This window comes from Cibotium barometz, chromosome 43 (genome assembly GCF_041138505.1).
Source record: "Cibotium barometz isolate CiBa-2024 chromosome 43, ASM4113850v1, whole genome shotgun sequence".
NCBI classification, from domain to species: domain Eukaryota; kingdom Viridiplantae; phylum Streptophyta; class Polypodiopsida; order Cyatheales; family Cibotiaceae; genus Cibotium; species Cibotium barometz.
This window is the reverse complement of record NC_141088.1, coordinates 7,040,401-7,058,591: the sequence shown is the minus strand read 5'-3', so window position 1 is coordinate 7,058,591 and position 18,191 is coordinate 7,040,401. Positions and strand designations below refer to the sequence as shown.

Here is an 18,191-nt window from a genome sequence, read left to right as displayed (position 1 = left end):
TGGCTACTATAGAGGGTAGAGGACACCACCTTTGTACAAGCTTCACCTTGTAGTCTCCATAGTTTTACATGTGAAGTTCATAATGGTTTAGAGTGAGTCAAGTATTTATAGGTGGCTACTATAGAGGGTAGAGAACACCACCTTTGATGGGTGGGCCAAGATGATAATATATATTCCTTACATGCCCTAGTATAGAACCTACTCCGTCCTTAACTCCCTTGTAAGATGCTCTTGGGGGATCCATAGCTACTTGCTCTATAGTCATAGAACACACAAGCACATCAAATCCATGATCTCCTAATGAGAAATGAATAGGATCCTTTTTTTTACACCAACATTGATAAGCTCCTAATGAGAAATAAATAGGATCCTTTTACTTCACCTATGTAGTCTCCCCCCATTTTATTTAATGGTGGTTAAGAGTAAGTCAAGTATTCTGGGTAGAGGATGACACCTTTGTCTTAGGTAGGCTTTCCTTTGGAGTATTTATGTCCTTTCAACTTCCGCACTTTCCTTGCATGCGGGCTAACTATAAGTTTTACATTGCTATCTACCAATTCCATTTGTCCATGTAAGATTTGCACCTCCAACACCCCCCTCAAATTCAACATGGAGAGAAGTGGTCCGAGACCGCTCTTCGATACCATCTTTGAATCCAAGAGTTGCCATGCCTCCCATGGTGTGTAATGATACCACACCACGAAATGGAATGCAGGCTAGCCCCAACACATGTGCCCAACGTGCTTTCTAGAGCTATTGGCACCCCTTGAGGCACAACATCCACATGGCCCCACTCTGCCTAACCAACCTTCCAATCTTTCCTCAAAAGTCAAGCTTGTGGGGGATGTAGATAGTAGGCTTCCTTTGGAATATTTGTGTCCTTTAACTTCCAAGATTTCCTTGCATGTGGAATAAATAGGTTCTTTATCTCTATCTTACCAATCCCCTTTGTCCATGCACACCTCCAACACTAGCACATCCAAGCCACGAACTCCTAATGAGCAATAAGCTCCTTTCACTTGCACCAACATGATCACCCACAAAGTCTAGAAAGAAGATTCTCTCATTAAAGGGGTTTGGGGGGCCGGGGTATACTAAAGAATATGTGTATAGATTTAGCATTCTCTCTCTCTCTCTCTCTCTCTCTCTCTCTCTCTCTCTCTCTCTCTCTCTCTCTCTCTCTCTCTCTCTCTCTCTCTCTCTCTCTCTCTCCTTCCCCTCTTTTTTCTACATTTTTCTTTTAAATATTCTCTCTACAAGAATGATTATCCCTCTTAAATAAATATTTCCTTTTACAAAATAATTCCCTTGCTCTCACTAAATAGAAGATAAAACCACCTCTTTGATATGAATAATAAACTTAAAAAGTAATTTCTTAAGATGTCAATGACATTATTGTGTTTTAACAAAGCATAGAAGCACTTTGGTATTTAATATGTTGTTTAAAGACCATTTTTTTACAAGATCAAATTTATGAATCATTATCTTTCAAACTTATGGAGGAGTTTCAAATACCTCTTATACTCCCAATCAAACAAATGTGTGTCTTGACCTCTAGGGGACCTCCTTGAGCAAGGAATTTATGGGCCTAGAGAGGATATGCTTTCATACTATGAAAAAAGATTTTTTGGACTCGTCGTTTTTCATAGAACTTACACTTAAATTACAATGATAGTAAAAATGTACTTTCATTAATGATTAAGTAGATATTTTAACTCACATATAAAGAGTGTAGCTCATAGTTGTTAACTAGAAATGTAATAAAAACATATCATAGCATTGAGACTTAATGCATATATATACAAATTTATATGAGCTAGAATAGGAATACTTCTATAAAATAGATATGATACTTATCAAAGTTATTGTTTTAATTCAACCTTCAATACATGTTCATCAATTGTCCATTTTATTTGTTTTGAGATATAGCTTGTTGATGTGTAGTTGATTTAATTACTTGTGTACTTCTCTGCTATTTGAATCTTAAAATGGAGCATGGTTGGATGGTCCTATCTTTCAACATTGATGGTATCAGTATCCATATAATAAGTTACCTTCTTGTAGGTTTTTATTACAGAATCTTGTGAATGCAAAATCGAAGTGCCATTACAGAGCATGGAGCACTATATCCTAAGCCTGAACAAGTAACTAATTTTGCTGCTAATAACCTCAATATCTATTAAATTTAAATCATGATCAACTGCTTGCTATATGATTCATTTAGTAAAGAAGGGCCCATAATATATAGAATTTTGTGAGTAAATGATATTGATTATCAGTAAAGTGGGGAATGTTTTGCATGGGTTGTGACTATTTCACTAATATAAGCATGATCAATGGGAACTATCTGAATTCATTGTATAGAACACAATAAAAGTTACAAGAGCCCAAACCCATGATCATTTACTATAGTTTTACTAAGAGCCAATAGTTGTAAAGAAGTAAGATGTATTTTTATCGATGTTAGATTCAAATGAGATTGAGGTGGTGTTGGGGGAAATATGGACAAGGCTTGAGAAATGGGAAAGGGTTTTAAGGCTAACAAGAGTTCAAGAGGGATTATTTCTTGTTTTAATCCTCTTTCATCAGAGTTCAAAATGAAATACAAGTGTTGTAAAAGATTTGAATCTTGAAGGCTTGCCATAAGAGTATTCATTAGCAAATTTTCTTGAAGTGTAGTAAAAATAAAGTAGATTGTATAATAACCTCACTAAAATAAAGTGTAGTAAAAATCAAGTGTCGTAAAAGGTTTGAAGCTTGAAGGCTTGTCATAAGAGTATTCATTAGCACATGTTCTTGAAGTGTATTAAAAATAAAGTAGATTGTATAATAACCTCACTAAATTAAGTGTAGTAAAAAACAAGTGTCGTAAAAGGTTGCCTTGCCATAAGAGTATTCATTAGCACATGTTCTTGAAGTGTAGTAAAAATCAAGTAGATTGTATAATAACCTCACTAAGAGAGGCACTTTTAGACCCTAGTTTGCATTATTCAAATTAAAATTTTGATTTATTGGGAAAAAACACCTGAATTATACATTCGTATTATCTAAACATTTTTTATTGACAAATAAAAAATGGTTGTATCTAAAAAAATTGTATAATTTTTTCTATTGGCAGATGAAAATTTTTGTTGTATTTGTTTTTGCTTTTATATTTTGTACAAAAGATCTTTTATACAAAAACTTTATCTACATATTCTTAGTCTACTCATGCATGTTTCATAAGATTCTATAGGTATTGGATGCAAGAACATTCATGCATATTTCATTAGTTTTCAATGGTATTAGATTCAAGGAGATCCAAAAAACAACAAAATACTCCTAAGAGAAGGAATGGTTTCTTTGGGTTAGGAGTTGGCATGTGTTCTAACATGCTTTGTAAGTTTTAAATCTGTTTTTGTTTTATTGGGTCACTTGGAGGAACCAAACTTGACTTGATTACACTACACTTTTGGATTAATAAAAATTTCCTTCCATCAAAATCTTGGTTCCTAATTAGCATAGTAGTAAGCTACTATGTGATTAGTAGTTTTAATGTAATCACAAAGTTTTTTATAGTAACCCACATGTTATGTTTATTGAGCTTATAGGAATGGGAGCTTCCATGTAAAAGGAGCTAGAAACACACATGATACTTTTATTGATTTTCATAGATAAAGAAAAAAGGATTTTGTCCACATTCATTAATAAATTACTTGTTTTACAATTTTTAATATGATGTATTCATTACTAGTACCCTGACATCATCAGTTCTCACACTCTTAGCACCTTATGCTAGGTAGGATGATGCCACATGGGAACAAAAAATATCAACTCTACATACACTTCTTGGCAAAATGCCAAACAATGTTCAAACAAATCTCAAGGATGGATTAGGATTTGGCAATTCAACCAAGACTTCATGTGGTTTATTATTTGTTAGAGAAAATGAGAGATTAGATTTTAGTAGACATAGATAGACCTAGACACTAGTTGGCCACATCTAGCCCCAGTGGAATTAACACTAAAAATTTCTTATGAGACGTAATCTTTATTTAAAAAACCTAGCAAATTAGAAGGCATGGGCTAAAACCTAGCAAATTAGAAGGCATGGGCTAAAACTTTGGAAATATAAGAACGCCTTTTTTTTCAAGAAACTACTCCAATAATGTTTTTTTGACTAGATTTGCACTAGAATAGGTTGTAAACTTGGAAAATGCCTTCAGATAAGCCTTATGTGAAGAATTTATCCAAGCTTTTATGTGAATATACATAAGCTTGAGCCATGCGTCACATTTTATGTGGAGGATTAACACAAAAATGCACCTTTGCTTTTTACTCTAAGAAACTCTTTGCAAGTGCTAAAGAATCCTAAATCGCATGAAGAAAATTGGCTTTGGATAAAGAAAAAAAGCACATGGGATATTTGTCATTGTATAGTTTAGGGCATGTTTGCTTATTGGAAAATCGGTACTAAATCTTATTTAATATGTCCAAATTTTTTACTGGAGAGAGAGAGAGAGAGAGAGAGAGAGAGAGAGAGAGAAAACCAATAATAGTACACACATGATCCATACTCAAGTTGAGGTTGTCAGAAGGTTTGCTATCATTATTAACCAACCATGCTCATTAGAATATGTTCTTAAATATATGGGGTCATGTTCCATTTTTGCAATAACCTTTAAAACTCTCTCGTATTTCATTAAATGATGTTCTTTTTCAACATCCACCCACATTGGTGAAAGCAACTAAAATCCTCTACACTCAGTTCAAGTTTGCACTTTGACCCTTGGTGAGCTTGTGCTTCGTCAATTGGTGAGCTCATTAATGAAGGTGTTGTTTGAACTTTCTAGCCCAGTGCTTCACCACTTGCTCCATCAACCCATGAGCTACTTTTGAGTCTACAATGAGACTAGATGCATGCACTGCACTCATTGTGGTGGTGTCCTACAAACATTGCACACTCGTAATTACTAATCATAGTCCTATAATTGAGGCACAAAAGTGGCTTAAAGATTATATATGATTTTTTTTAAAGATAAATCAATTTAGAATTATTAATCATAGTCCTATAACCATAGTTGAGGCACAAAAGTGGCTTAAGGATTATATATGAATTTTATTTTTTTTTAAAAAGATAAATCAATTTAGAATTATAGGAAAGTTCTTAAAGATGTTTAGTAAGCATACATCTACTTACAGTAAAAATAACTTAATTAATCATATACTTGTAATATTATAATTTTTGAAGTTATTGAAAATAGCATAAAAATGATGTAATAGCCTTATCTTTAAGAAGACATGCATAAAAAACTTTACTTGTCAAAATACATACAGTAGAATTTTTATATTGCATTTATGGCGTGCTTAAATTTTTATTTGTAAGTATTTTCAAAGTAGAATGTTAAAAATGTCTTGTGTAAAAATCACTTAAATGATGACCATGGAAGACATCTTTAGAACTTTTTGGACACTTGATATTTCTTTTCAACTAATGTCGTGCTCAGAGAGTATTTGCTCGTAGGAATTTCTTTCAAACAATGTGCTTACAAGGAAATGATTTTTTTACAAGTCTTAAAAGTAGCTTTTTCTTTACAAGACTAGTGGTTAAGTTAAAGCAAGCAATAGTAAGCATTATTTGTTGGTCTCGTGAAGTTAGAATTTGACTCTCCTATTGAGTATGTACGTATATATATGTATATATATGTGTATATGTGAATATATATATATATATATATATATATATATATATATATATATATATATATATATATATATACACACACACGCACATAAATTGACCGACTTATCATATAAGCTACCCTAGCAAACTTTGCAAAAGACACAAAGCTTCGACTTAAGTCGTTTTCAGCACATGCTAGCTACACGTCAATTATTTCTTAACAAACTCATGTCCACACTTCTAATATTACTTATAGATCATCTACACGTAAGGATTAAGATCAAATTTCACACTCAACTAGTGATGGTGCTTGCTGGTCGTGGAGTTACTATTGAAGTTTTTTTGAAGACTATGTTGTGGATCACTTAAAATAAATTTATAGCTTGAAAGGATGCTGACTTATGTATACGTGCACATCATAAAAGCCACCTTTGTAAATTATGAAAGGACCCAAAGCTTCAGATCCTATAACTCTACGTCTCTCTTTGCCCAACTCACAACAAGTCTTTCAGATCCTGTAACTCGCGTTCAATTATTTCTTGCCCAACTCATAAGTCTGTAGCTCGTAAGTCTTTCAACACATGCTATAGCTATGCATCAATTATTTCTTGCCCAATTCATCACCACAATTCTGATACTACTTAATTATGAGTAGAGGTCATCTGCACAACCTGCACAACTCACGCTTCCGTGTCTTCAATCATGTTACCAAGAAAACGAGTGTGTGCTAACCTCACACATAACATGTATTATATTCTAAACCGCATTAAGGATGGACCCAAAAGCTTCCTAGATCGTTTGGAGCTCTCTAGAAATAAAACTGAGCTAGTTTAGCCACTAGTTTAGCAATTTGCAGGGTCAACAATGCTGCCCTTGATCTTTTAGTGGGATGAAGGGAGTGCTCCCTCGGTGGAACAAGGAGCTACAGAAGGAGAACTCCACGTCCAATCTTCGGTATATTACCAAAACTCACCTTTAGGCAGAGAGTTGTAGCTAGTACAAGACATGCAATGAATAAACTTTGATGAAAATTTAATGTGATCCCAAATTGGACACAAAAAAGAAGCATTTTTTTAGTAGGCAACTTTTCACTGCTACTTGATCATTTTGCAAATAGTCTCTGCACAAAGGGAATATTTAGACATACGATACTTATCTCCGCAGTACCAAGACAACTCAAAAATGAGAAATGACAGTTATAAATCAAGCTGCAATGCACTCTTCCGACACCGTACACATTGCAAAACACGTGTTTTATAACAGATTTTGATAAATCTCTGATATAGCTGTCCAATAAGAGATGCAAACGTTCAGGACAGTTTTAGCAAGCTGCCAGTACAGACAGCTAGTTCTCATTAAACTCAGAGTATGGGGCAAAGAGTACAGAGGAATTATGACCTCCAAAACCGAATGAATTGGATAGGGCTACTTTTATGTCCAACCTTTGCTTCTTCTCTCCCACTACAATATTCATATCCTGTAATAGCATCAGGGTAAAGTGTTCACACACCTAACTTAACGTTCTGACTTGCAAAAGAAAGAGGGAGAGGACTTACAATCTCTTTCTCTGGATTTTCAATATTGATAGTTGGATGAACCCACCCAGTTCTAATGGCCTAAAAAAACAATACTCATTACTCTCTCTCTCTCTCTCTCTCTCTCTCTCTCTATATATATATATATATATATATATATTTTATGGGCAGATCAAGGGTTCTCTTCACATTTTATGGGCAGGTCAAACTTTTGGAGACAGGATACAGCACAATTAGTTGAAGCGGGCTGACACTTCTCCCCCTCCCTCTTTGGGCTCAATATAGATAGATGAGCAGGAAGAATTCACCAATGTACAGGGGGTGGCAAAGCCTCCCCTTGTCACCGGCCTTTGTATTTTGACATCCAAGGAACCAGGAACAAAGGAGAATGCTCGCTGTTTATATTCCACTGCAAGGAATTGAGTATTCTAGAACTCAACAGTTGTTGTCTAAGTTATACCCAAAAGGAGCAACTTTGAGATTGAACAACACTAAATCTTTTGTACAAGAGTCATGGGACTAACCATCTCCTGGAGGCACTGTTTATCAGAGTGAAGGAAATCAGAACTGAGTACATGGATATGAATAATGTTAGTCTACCATAGTGAAACACTAACATGGGTAGTTGGTGGACTACAATGGGAACTAGTGTAAAAACCAAGAAATTGGTGTCAAAACCAAGGAACTGTTTGAGCATTCATTTGTTTATTTGATTTATGCTTGTGAGAATGTTTGTGTGTGCCAAGGGTCGGGGACGCCCGGTTAAACCCAAGGATGAGTATGTGTGCACGTGTTTGTGTCTTCTGACATATAACGGGTACGTGGTGATCTTGACACGAAGACAATCATGCTAGGAAACTCCTATGGCCTGAGGACAACTCTAGAGGTGGAAGGGGTGGGAGTGTCCCACAGAGGTCAAACCCCAAGGTCACTCTTATGTGAAGGGTGAAAACCATGAGGGCAAGATGCTCCCCAAAGCCAACCACAAGAGAAGAGCAGAACATTCAGTGTGAAGAACCATGTCTCGAGAGAGCCAGAGAGAGCAGAGCTCAAGTCCACAAAAAAGAAAAGCAGAGAAAAGCAAGACCTAACAGTTGAGGACAACTATTTAATAAGTTGGAGGGATGTCACAAAAGCATCAAAATACAAGAGGTTGATATGCGAAAATGCAACGTGCGCCCCAAAAAAAAAGGGTTTTGGAAAAAAAAAACACTGATAATGTGGCAATGGTGACGTGGCACAATAGCAACATGACACGACTAGCTTTTGGAAAGCAAAAGATTAAAAGCTTTTTAAATTCTAAAAGGAGAAGAGCTTTCATTATTAAAAAGATGCTTGTTGGACTATAAGTGAGTTTTAAAACGCTTTTCTCCAGTGCTTTTGGGCAAGAACTATACATTCAGCTATTCTCTCATTGTTGAGACATGTAAAAAGACGAGAGCTCTCTAGCTCTAAGAACTTACTTGAGACTCCTCCAAGGAGTTTTATCTAATGTAACTCCAAGGGAGGGGGGGTCGGCCCAAGGCTATTTCCCCTAGTGTGGTGTCTTCTCTCTCTACTCTCTCTCTTTTGTTTATTTTCAGATTTTCTCAAGGTTTTACGCATGAAATTGTTGTTTTCTTGAAGATAAGGCATGTTTCACCACTCCAGCTTGTCTCCATTTTGTTCCTTGAAGACGACATAGCAATACTGTCACACAACAACAGGTTTGCAAAGACACACACTCTCTAAGGAACGTGATTTACGTGTCAATATTGGCAAGACAAAGGTCATGGTCCTTTACAGGAGTTACAAGGGGCTGTAAAAGACAGTTTCACAATTGATGGTGAAGAACTGGGAATACCGAGGGATTATACAACTAGGATTTGTGTTCTCAGGCCCAAAATTTATCATGAAAGCGGCAACACGGTATGCATGATTGGCTCAAAATTTTCAAAGAATTTGTGTTCTAACGCCCAAAATTTCTCATGGGACCGGCAGCAGAGGGTATACCAGTGCCGAATGAACAACCTGGCATTGTCCTCGGCAATTAAATTGTGGACCTGTAGGCGGGGATAAGCATAACAAACTAAAGCGATCTACAATCATCAAGCATTTACCCATGCTAGGCGGCAAGTTTGTGACGAAATCCATAGAAATACCTTGAAAAGGCCAATCGAGAATAGGTAATGGCTATAACAACCCTAATTTCTTCCCACGCGACACTTTTATCTTCTGACAAACCAACCAGTGTTGCACATAAGGGAACACATCTCGCCTCATCTGTGGCTAGCAGAAATGCCTCTCTAGCTTCTCTAGAGTCCCACAGTCCACTCCATACCAAACTCCTCCAAGGCTGTGTATCGTGCTTCATGTCTTCAAGTCCCTTACCAACATGCTCGATAAGAGCATTCTAAACTGTAAGAGCATCAACCATCAGATTGGCATGCCTAACAAGTACTCGATCATCCCACCATATTGCTAGAAAATCCGACTCCAGCGGTGTTCTGATGGTCACTACAATGTGCACTGGGCATCCTCTAAAGCCAATGCAATGCCTGGTGATCTGCATGAACCGAAAATTCACGCCCATAAAGAAAGTACTTTCAATGCAGGGCTAGGATTACCACTAGAAGTTCCCAGACATACATTGAATAATCCTTTTAAGCAAGTTTAGCTTACGAGACATGAAAGCTACTGGATGTCTGATAACCTGAAATGGCCCATCCTTAAGGCAAGCGCTAACAAGCAAAACTTACCTGAGAGCCTAAAAGTCTGCAATCCACTAGGGGTCATGTGGATGCTCTCCCACTAAGTCTTAACACCCATCAACAAGTCTATGAGGACTTTTGAGAGGCCAAAAAACTTGTAAATACCCACAAAGGATCGCACATCATGTGCGGTTACACGGACCTCTCAATTCAAATATTTTAGTGATCTTTGCAAGACATAAGGCTAGAAGATAAACAGCGGCACATTATCTAGGATCCCATAAGGGAGGATAGCGTCGGGCCCAAGGTTGACGGGTGCTCCGTACCTTCGCCAACCCGTGGGGTTGTCAAGTGGTGCCAAGAGGCTTTTGGTAAGTGGGATTCAAGTCTGAATTCACACACATTGGTGGGTCCAAGAATGAGTCAATAGTCTTAACTTCACAAATCCTAAGTTGTGACTTTTAAGTTACTTTTTGTACTTTCTTGTAAACCCCCTAATTAATAATGTTTAGATTTTCAAGGTCTTAGCAAAACTGCGATGGAATCTAATTTGTTGCATGCTCTTACTTTTCCACATGAGTTTTAAAGCAACAATTAGATCATACCAAGTTTTACCATGAACCCTTCATGTTATCCGGATAGCCACTAGATGGCACGTGGCAAGTAGTCTTATTGGAAGTTGGCATAACCCAAGAACGAATGCCAAGTTGGGCAGTCTTGTGTTGATGGTCATAATCCAGGATGCCTAGGTCAAGGTTTACGAATTGTTTATTGACAGGCAACAAAGCTAACTAAGGAAGCCAAGTAAACATTGTCCTTCACAATCTCTATTAATGGGATTGCGTGGACCTTTGGTAACCTTAAGTTCATTCCACTTTGAGAAGGTGATGTTGTCTTCAAGCTCTTAGAGGAAATGGCATATACGCAAAAATGGTTGGGAAGTTTTATGCTTCCCTAAAGTAACCGTGCATATCTGCTGGTTATGTTTGAAAACACAATCTCCGTTCAATCTTGGATGAGGATTGGATTGGGGAAGATCTTCCAGTTGGACTATTGTGTGCATTAAGTGGACTAATGTTTTGCTGACAACTAATAAAGGATGCCATTTGGTATGACAATTGAGTTGTGTTGTGGGGTGTTAGAGCTTGTTGCACTCTAAGATTGGATGTCCTATTGGGATTCACTTCTTGGATGATAGTTGGATTGACCGTAAGAAGCAATTGGATGTTTATAACGGAGGTCTACAAGAGGAATCTTACACTTGCCAGAGGCAGTAGACTTGAGTAGATGCTATGGATAGATGTCCACATCCGGGGATTTGCTTACATAGGCTTGTTTCCTTATGCATCAACGAGGATGTGAATTCACTAGGAGGAGGGAAGTATGTTACCTCGCGACGACAGGCCAAGGGTTAGGGCTAGGGACCAAGACTAACCCAAGTTAGGGTTAGGGCTTAGCTGGGACGTGGGGACTTGGAGGGACCAAAGTCCTCGTCATGCACATAGTGATCTCTCATTGAATCCAACTCTCCATGATAGGCAATGATCACTAAATGTACCCGTGGTCTCCTAGATAGAGCATCTGCAACCACATTCTTCTTCCCAGGTGTATGGATAATCTGGAAATGAAACATGGACAAAAAGTTTGCCCACCCCATATGCTTCTGAGAAAGCTTAGTTTGGGTCAGAAAATATCTCAAACTTTGATGATCCTTTTTGACCATGAATAGCTTAGTTTGGGTCAGAAAATTACTCAAACTTTGATGATCCTTTTTGACCATGAAATCAAACCAAAGTAAATAATGCTTCCATGAAGTAAGAGCATGAACCACAGTTAGAAATTCTTTCTTAGAAACCTACAAGTGTTTCTCAGCATGTTGCAATCTTCGGCTCTCAAAGGAAACCACATGCCCCTCTTCTTGCAAAACTGCCCCTAAACAATCCCCACTTGCATCACATTCCACCACAAAAGGTTTCACTAGGTCTGGAATGACCAATATTGGTCCAGAAGCAATCTTCTCCTTCAATAAGTTGAAGACATGTCTCTGACGCTCACCCCATCTGAACACTATTTTCTTCTTGGTTAGATCATGCAATGGAGCGGCAAAAGAATGCCGCATCTTCCAGCCGATCCAATATATCATCAACCCTTGATATAGGAAACCGATTCTTGATTGTAATCTTGTTCAAGGCTTTGTACCCGAGTATACACCCCTTATATGTGTAAGAGTGTTTTTGTGTGTGAACACTCACTTATGTAAGTTAGTACATGTGAACCACCTCTTATAGCCACTTAGTTAGTGGGTAAGAGGTGATGTCATCAATTAGCCATGTGGCATTGCCCTATGGTTTGTGTGTTGAGAAAGATAAGGCATTTTGCCTATAAAAGCATCGTACCTCGTGAACTTCACAACAATCAACACAAGCATTACATTGTCGTGCAAATAAAGTCTCTTGAGCTTTGTTCTCTTATCTCTCTACCCTTCTCTCATTACTACACACAACATCATGTTTCAGTTTGAACCTCCATAGCTTAGGCTTTGTATCTGCTAACCCTAAAGATACCCACAAATGGTATCAAATGGTATCAAATGGTATCAAAGCCAAGTTCAATCTTGTTGTCTCTATGAAAGCGTCGCTGCTGCCGCCGCCGGCTTTTTCGGGCAGCGTACCACCTCAACCCAACCCCCAAGCGGCGCCACCAATTTCGCCGGCTTTTTCAAGCGGCACAAGTGCCTAGAGGACTACCACCACCGGCATTTTTGCCTCCTCTACCACATTGCCTCCTGCTTGTTCGGCCACCCTACTTCCGCCTGTTCTCGCCTTTAGCTGAGACACCAGCTCTTCTCCACCTCCCTCTCCAAGGCAGCCACCTGGGACTCTTCTCCACCTGTCCAGCTCTGCAGGCTGAGCCTCCCCAATCCAACAACTACATACCAACAAGAACACATCAAGCAAGGAGTTTTTTTTCACACATGGAAATCTTTTTACTTCAATGTTGGCATCAAGATGAGACCTCTGCTTTGATGAAAATCTAGGGATTTCCCTGTCCTGGTTCAGACTTGTGCCATTTCGGGTCCTCTGCCTTGGCTCTTGAGCCTAAAACGACGACCCAAGCTTCTATTGCTTGCAAACGATGCCACAAAAGGGTCTACAACGCCGGCATCGAGAGGGGATTTTACTCGGACTTTTAATCTATTTATGTTTGATTTTATGCCGCAAAAGGGTCTACAATGCCAACATCGAGAGGGGGTTTTACCCGGACTTTTAATCTATTCATGTTTGATTTTGTGTGTAAGCATCTAGGGTTCTCTACTCGGGATGTCCCGAGATGTAATAATCTCTTGTAGGTTTTTCTCGCATCTGTGATATGTTTGTACCGCCTTATGTTATAAAAGGCTCCACTATTCTAGTCTATCCCTATTTTGATCCAGAGGGGGTTGATCTTTGACTAGATTGATGTAAGTTAATCATGTGTTGTCAAGCTCCACTTGCACACTTGATCATGATCTGTTGTATCATGTTAGGTATGGCCACTGTGATCTTTTGCATCACGTGGTGCCAATGAGCCCAAATCACCATGCCTATTGAAGGTCTGTCTAGATACATCTCCAGCTTCGCTCCAACGAAGGAAGGTTGTTGGGATTCAGAATCATATGTGTGTGTGTCCATCTCTTGTGTCCACCAATGTGTAACTGTATAGGTGTGAACACCTATCTAGCTGTAAACATCCCTGATATGTTTTGTGTGTGAACACTCACTATGTGAGTGAGTGAGTTAGTACATGTGAACCACCTCTTATAGCCACTTAGTGCATAAGCAATGATGTCATGAGTTAGCCATGTGTCATTGCCCCATGGTTTGTGTGTTGAGAAAGATAAGGCATTTTGCCTATAAAAGCATTGTACCTTGTGAACTTCACAATAATCAATGCTAGCATTACATTGTACGTGCAAATACAATCTCTTGAGCTTTGTTCTCTTATCTCTCTACCCTTCTCTCATTACTACAAACAACATCATGTTTCAGTTTGAACCTCCATAGCATAGGCTTTGTATCTCATAACCCTAAAGATACCCGCACATACGACTCCGAATCCCAACATAGATACAACATAACCCTACTACTTGTCCAATTCTTCTCCATAATGGCTTTGGTCTCACTTGAAGAGGAAAGCCCAACCCTATTACAACATGTGTGTGGGTTGTCTTGAAGGAGCATTGGCCTCCATAATCCTATCGTAGAATGCGTTTAGGCTTGGCTAAAAAGGAAAACCTTTACTCAATGATAAAATCGTACTAAAAATTTGCAAAAACTTTCTTTCTCTTGAGGTGTCGTTTCTATTTCCGTTTCTGTCAAGTGCACACTCTCCCGAGTGTGACGTGGACATGCTTCTACCCACTAGCCACCTGAAAGGTCGAGAACGTGGCCGGATTCATGTGTTTGTGAGGGCTATTGTGCCATATCATTGTGATATTGTTGAGGCGCCCAATGAGCAGCCAAGTGTGGACAGAGTTATTGGGTTATTGTGTGAACCACACTAAGTTGGACATTATTATTATGATTTGTAGGTAGCCAATGTCAGAGCGCATTATTATTACGATTTGTAGGTAGCCAATGTCAGAATACGCAACGGCGATGATGACCAAATCTGGAAACACGAGCAAGTGCAGAAAATAGACAGCAATGGAGAGAGAGGCGTATAACTCTACTATGAATACACAAGAAGATCCCGAATACAATACAAGATTGGCAAGGGACTGTGGGGCCATTTTATATGGCCCCAATGATGCAGTCGGCTTGTAGAAGGGCAGCCGACAGGCCCTGATCCTCCACGACCAGCCAAGACAGCCAGTCAGCCCCAGCTGTCAACAGTCGGCCAGTGCATGTGTGAGGTCATGGACCTGAAGCATCAGTCGGCCAGCTCATGGGCCCTCCTGCCAACACTGGGCATCCGCCCAAGCCAAGAAAAATAGGGAAAAATATGGGAATAATACAGGGAGTGAGGAAAAATGAGAACACCTACAAGGGCGGGCACACCCACAATAAAGGCCTTGGTGTCTCAGTAAAGACAAGAGATGACTTCTAACACCCCCTCTCAGCTCCTGGCTGTGAAACCAACCACAAGGAGCTGGGGTGCCCCCTGAGCAAATCTTGAGATAGCGACTTCGTGAAGAGCTCCACCGTATTGTCCTCCGTCGAACAGAACTCTAGCAAGATGTCATCAGCAACGATCTGTTCACGAACAAAGTGCCTCTGGATGGCCATGGGTTCCTCCAGTGGAAGCCCAATCCTGCCATGCAACCTCACCACCTCGCAAGCAGCATCACAAGCAGTCCAGTACTCTGCCTTTGTCGACGGCAAGGCAAAAGATGACTACCTCTTACTGCTCCATAAAACTGCTCTTGGGCCTAAAGTAGATCTCCTCGTGTCTAGATCTCCTCCCCAATCTAAGTCACTCCAACCGTGGAGTCGGACTCCATCCATCAATCCCCCTCCTGTGTAAAAGAGTCCATGATCCTTCGCATGCCACAGAAACCACAAGATACGCAATCCTGCCTCCCAAAGAGTCATCTGCAACCATGAGCTTAACAGCCTCATCAGGAAGCTCACGTCCAATCTGGTGTCCATCAACCAAATCAATGAACCAATCTTCTTCCGAGTCAAAGAGACATCACATTGCTAACAAGGATCAACACCAGTTATGGTGGAAAGCCAAATCCTAGAAACCTGCTGAAGACCACGCAAGGCCTTCTGAAACCTGTCAACCACCCCCTCTGAATCCGGAACCACTAAGCCTCGAGAATCCACCTCCTTCTGCAAGTAATCAATTGCCACCTGCCTGGCTTTCCAAGAGGTCCCCGTGGAAAGAACATCCTCATCTAAAGGAATTTCTTTGTTCCAAATATTACGAGACATCAGAGCATAAGTTACCTGTTGAATTTCCTCTTACTCACGAACACAAGAACCACCAACATCAGTACTGGAAAGTTCCTGCCAACTACTACCTTCAACTGGCAAGCTATCCACCATCTGGTCCTGGAAAGCCTGCACCTGCAGCGTATCCACACTTAAGTGGCCATTACCAGACTGCCACTCATCACAAACCTGAGGACATGGGAGAGAGAGTGTTGAAAGCTTGTAAACTCCATTCTCCACTCCGCCTTCCCAAACTACCTAGCCTGTTGCCTTGTCCTGGAGAGCAACAAAATGCTCATCAAACTCCACCCATACGCCAGTCTTGCAAACCTGATGCACTGACAACAGATGAAAATCAAGTGACGGAACATACAACACCCGGGAGGAATGCTTCCCCCCTCTGCCATCGGGAACTATCTCCAACCTACCCTCACTGTGAACTGGGATAGTCTCAAGCCTTCAAGCCTTCCAAGTGCTTCATCCTTCAGCACAAGGAGCATCATCGCTTGAGCATTCAATCCTCCATCAGCAAAACGCAGCAGCATACAGCATTCAGCCCACATAGAACCTTGCGCTTTCAGCACCTACTCAGTTTCCAACATTCATATCGTCATCGTTTTGCTATAGCCATCGGGTGAAGGTAAAACGCACGCATTCATTCATTTTCAGCATTCATACACAGCCTAGAACCAGTCCCAATCAGCCCATATCTCAGCCTCAGATTTGCAACCTTCCTACATTTCATTGGAAAGAGTGCATAGGCTTGAGATCGGTCATCATTGATGCTTCTACAACCGTGTATAGGTCAACCCGACTCTTGGTCTTTCAAAGATCTCGTGTTTGGCTTATCTCTACAGTCCAAAGCCATTCTCTTCAAAGTTAATAAAGCAAATACTCCTAACAATAGGAGGGGGTCCTTCAATGGGTAATTTAGGACCCAATCCGGTGTATAGTTCCATCTCTCTCTCTTTTCTCTTAAAGTTTAAAGTACTAAAAGTGGATTGCTAAAGACTCGCGAAACTCAGGATAAAGAAGGCGGTGTAGGACTTGTGTGACAGGATCCCTTATTACGCATAATTCCGCTGCATGTTACATTGGCATCAGATTCATCTTGTCCACCCACACCGTATCCTAGCATAAGAACATCCTTGGATGGTCAAACTTCGCTCCCGCACGACCACCGACTTCAATAACATGTCTACAGAGGAGAGTACACATCAGCAGGAAGATGCCTCCCCCGAAGGAGACCTTGCTCTTCCGCCTACCATAGCTCTACTCTGAGCTCAGAACCAGCTTCTTATGGAGAGTCTTCAACTCTCGGACGCAACAGTAACAAAACTCACTCCTTCGGTTACCCCCAACTTCGTCACCCTCTTCTTTCGGATGGAACAGCAAAGACGAGAGGATGACGCCAGACGGCAGGAAGAAAAAGCAGACAGACAGGACTATGAGGAAGCCCAACGCAGGATCAACGAGGAATCACGACTCCTGTCATACATGTCAAGCTTGTAAAGGCCATTGCTCAATGTACCAGAGAGCATAAGCGCATCAGAATCTGTTCTGTATAAATGGAGCTGCAATGATCAGAGAACTGGATTTTGAGACCACCTTTTGCAAGTGTTGAGGCAGAAATCCCAGGTACATACAAAGTATCTTCAAGAGTAAATGTGTCCCCACTACATGACATCAACTCCACATTGCCAATGCCTTTAATGGCATATAATGCATTATTAGCACACAAAACTGTACCATCTGATGGTACATCTCTCAAGGTAGAAAATCGCTTCTTGCAGAGCTAGTTGCATCATTCCAAGCCTGTAACTATAAGGTTACCATGCGCTGCTATCTCGCCACATGGTAGTGCCACGCCAATTTTTTTTACATTATTTATTATTATTATTTATATTTTAACTTTTTATTGTTGCATTGCGTTTTTGCATATCAACAACCTGTATTTTGATGCTTTGGTGACAAGGAGACCATTATAGTGTTCAAGGATAGGGCATGAAGGCAAGGGGACAAAGTGGAACAACTGCAAAGATCTCAACACCAAATTTGGAGTGGAATCAAAGACATGGCAAGATTTTTAGTGAAAAGGTTGCGGAGAAGAAAGGATGACGAGTTTGGGAGTCTGTAAGGAGACAAGGGATGATGACGACTATCCAAGGTCAAAGGTTGGAATCCCTTCATCGAGTTTAGCAGGAGGGGATGTCATGTAGACACACATGAACATGGCTAATCTCAAGGCTAATCCTTGATTTGGGCAACAGATAAACACACTAGCAAGGCTCAAATATATGCAAAAGCAGCCCTAATTGATCAAGACAACCGTTGGCCATGTGGACAAGCGCACACAAATGAAGTCAGATTCATATATATTTTTGGA

At 40.0% G+C, this 18,191-nt stretch overlaps 1 protein-coding gene across 2 annotated transcripts in view; it reads right to left on the bottom strand.

Annotated features, from left to right (window-relative positions):
- Nucleotides 1-6,899: 6,899 nt before the first annotated feature.
- Nucleotides 6,900-18,191, bottom strand: part of FAB1 (fatty acid biosynthesis 1) — a 36,374-nt gene continuing 25,082 nt past the window's right edge. Inside the window, exons 12-13 of one of the 2 annotated variants that reach the window (XM_086781418.1) lie at nucleotides 7,219-7,278; nucleotides 6,900-7,139 (exon numbers count right to left, since the gene is read on the bottom strand). In XM_086781418.1, the coding sequence (XP_086637544.1) occupies nucleotides 7,008-7,139; nucleotides 7,219-7,278 (192 nt within the window). In that variant the 3' untranslated portion in view covers nucleotides 6,900-7,007. The remainder of the gene's footprint in view (nucleotides 7,140-7,218; nucleotides 7,279-18,191) is intronic. The other variant, XM_086781419.1, reaches the window with a different exon arrangement.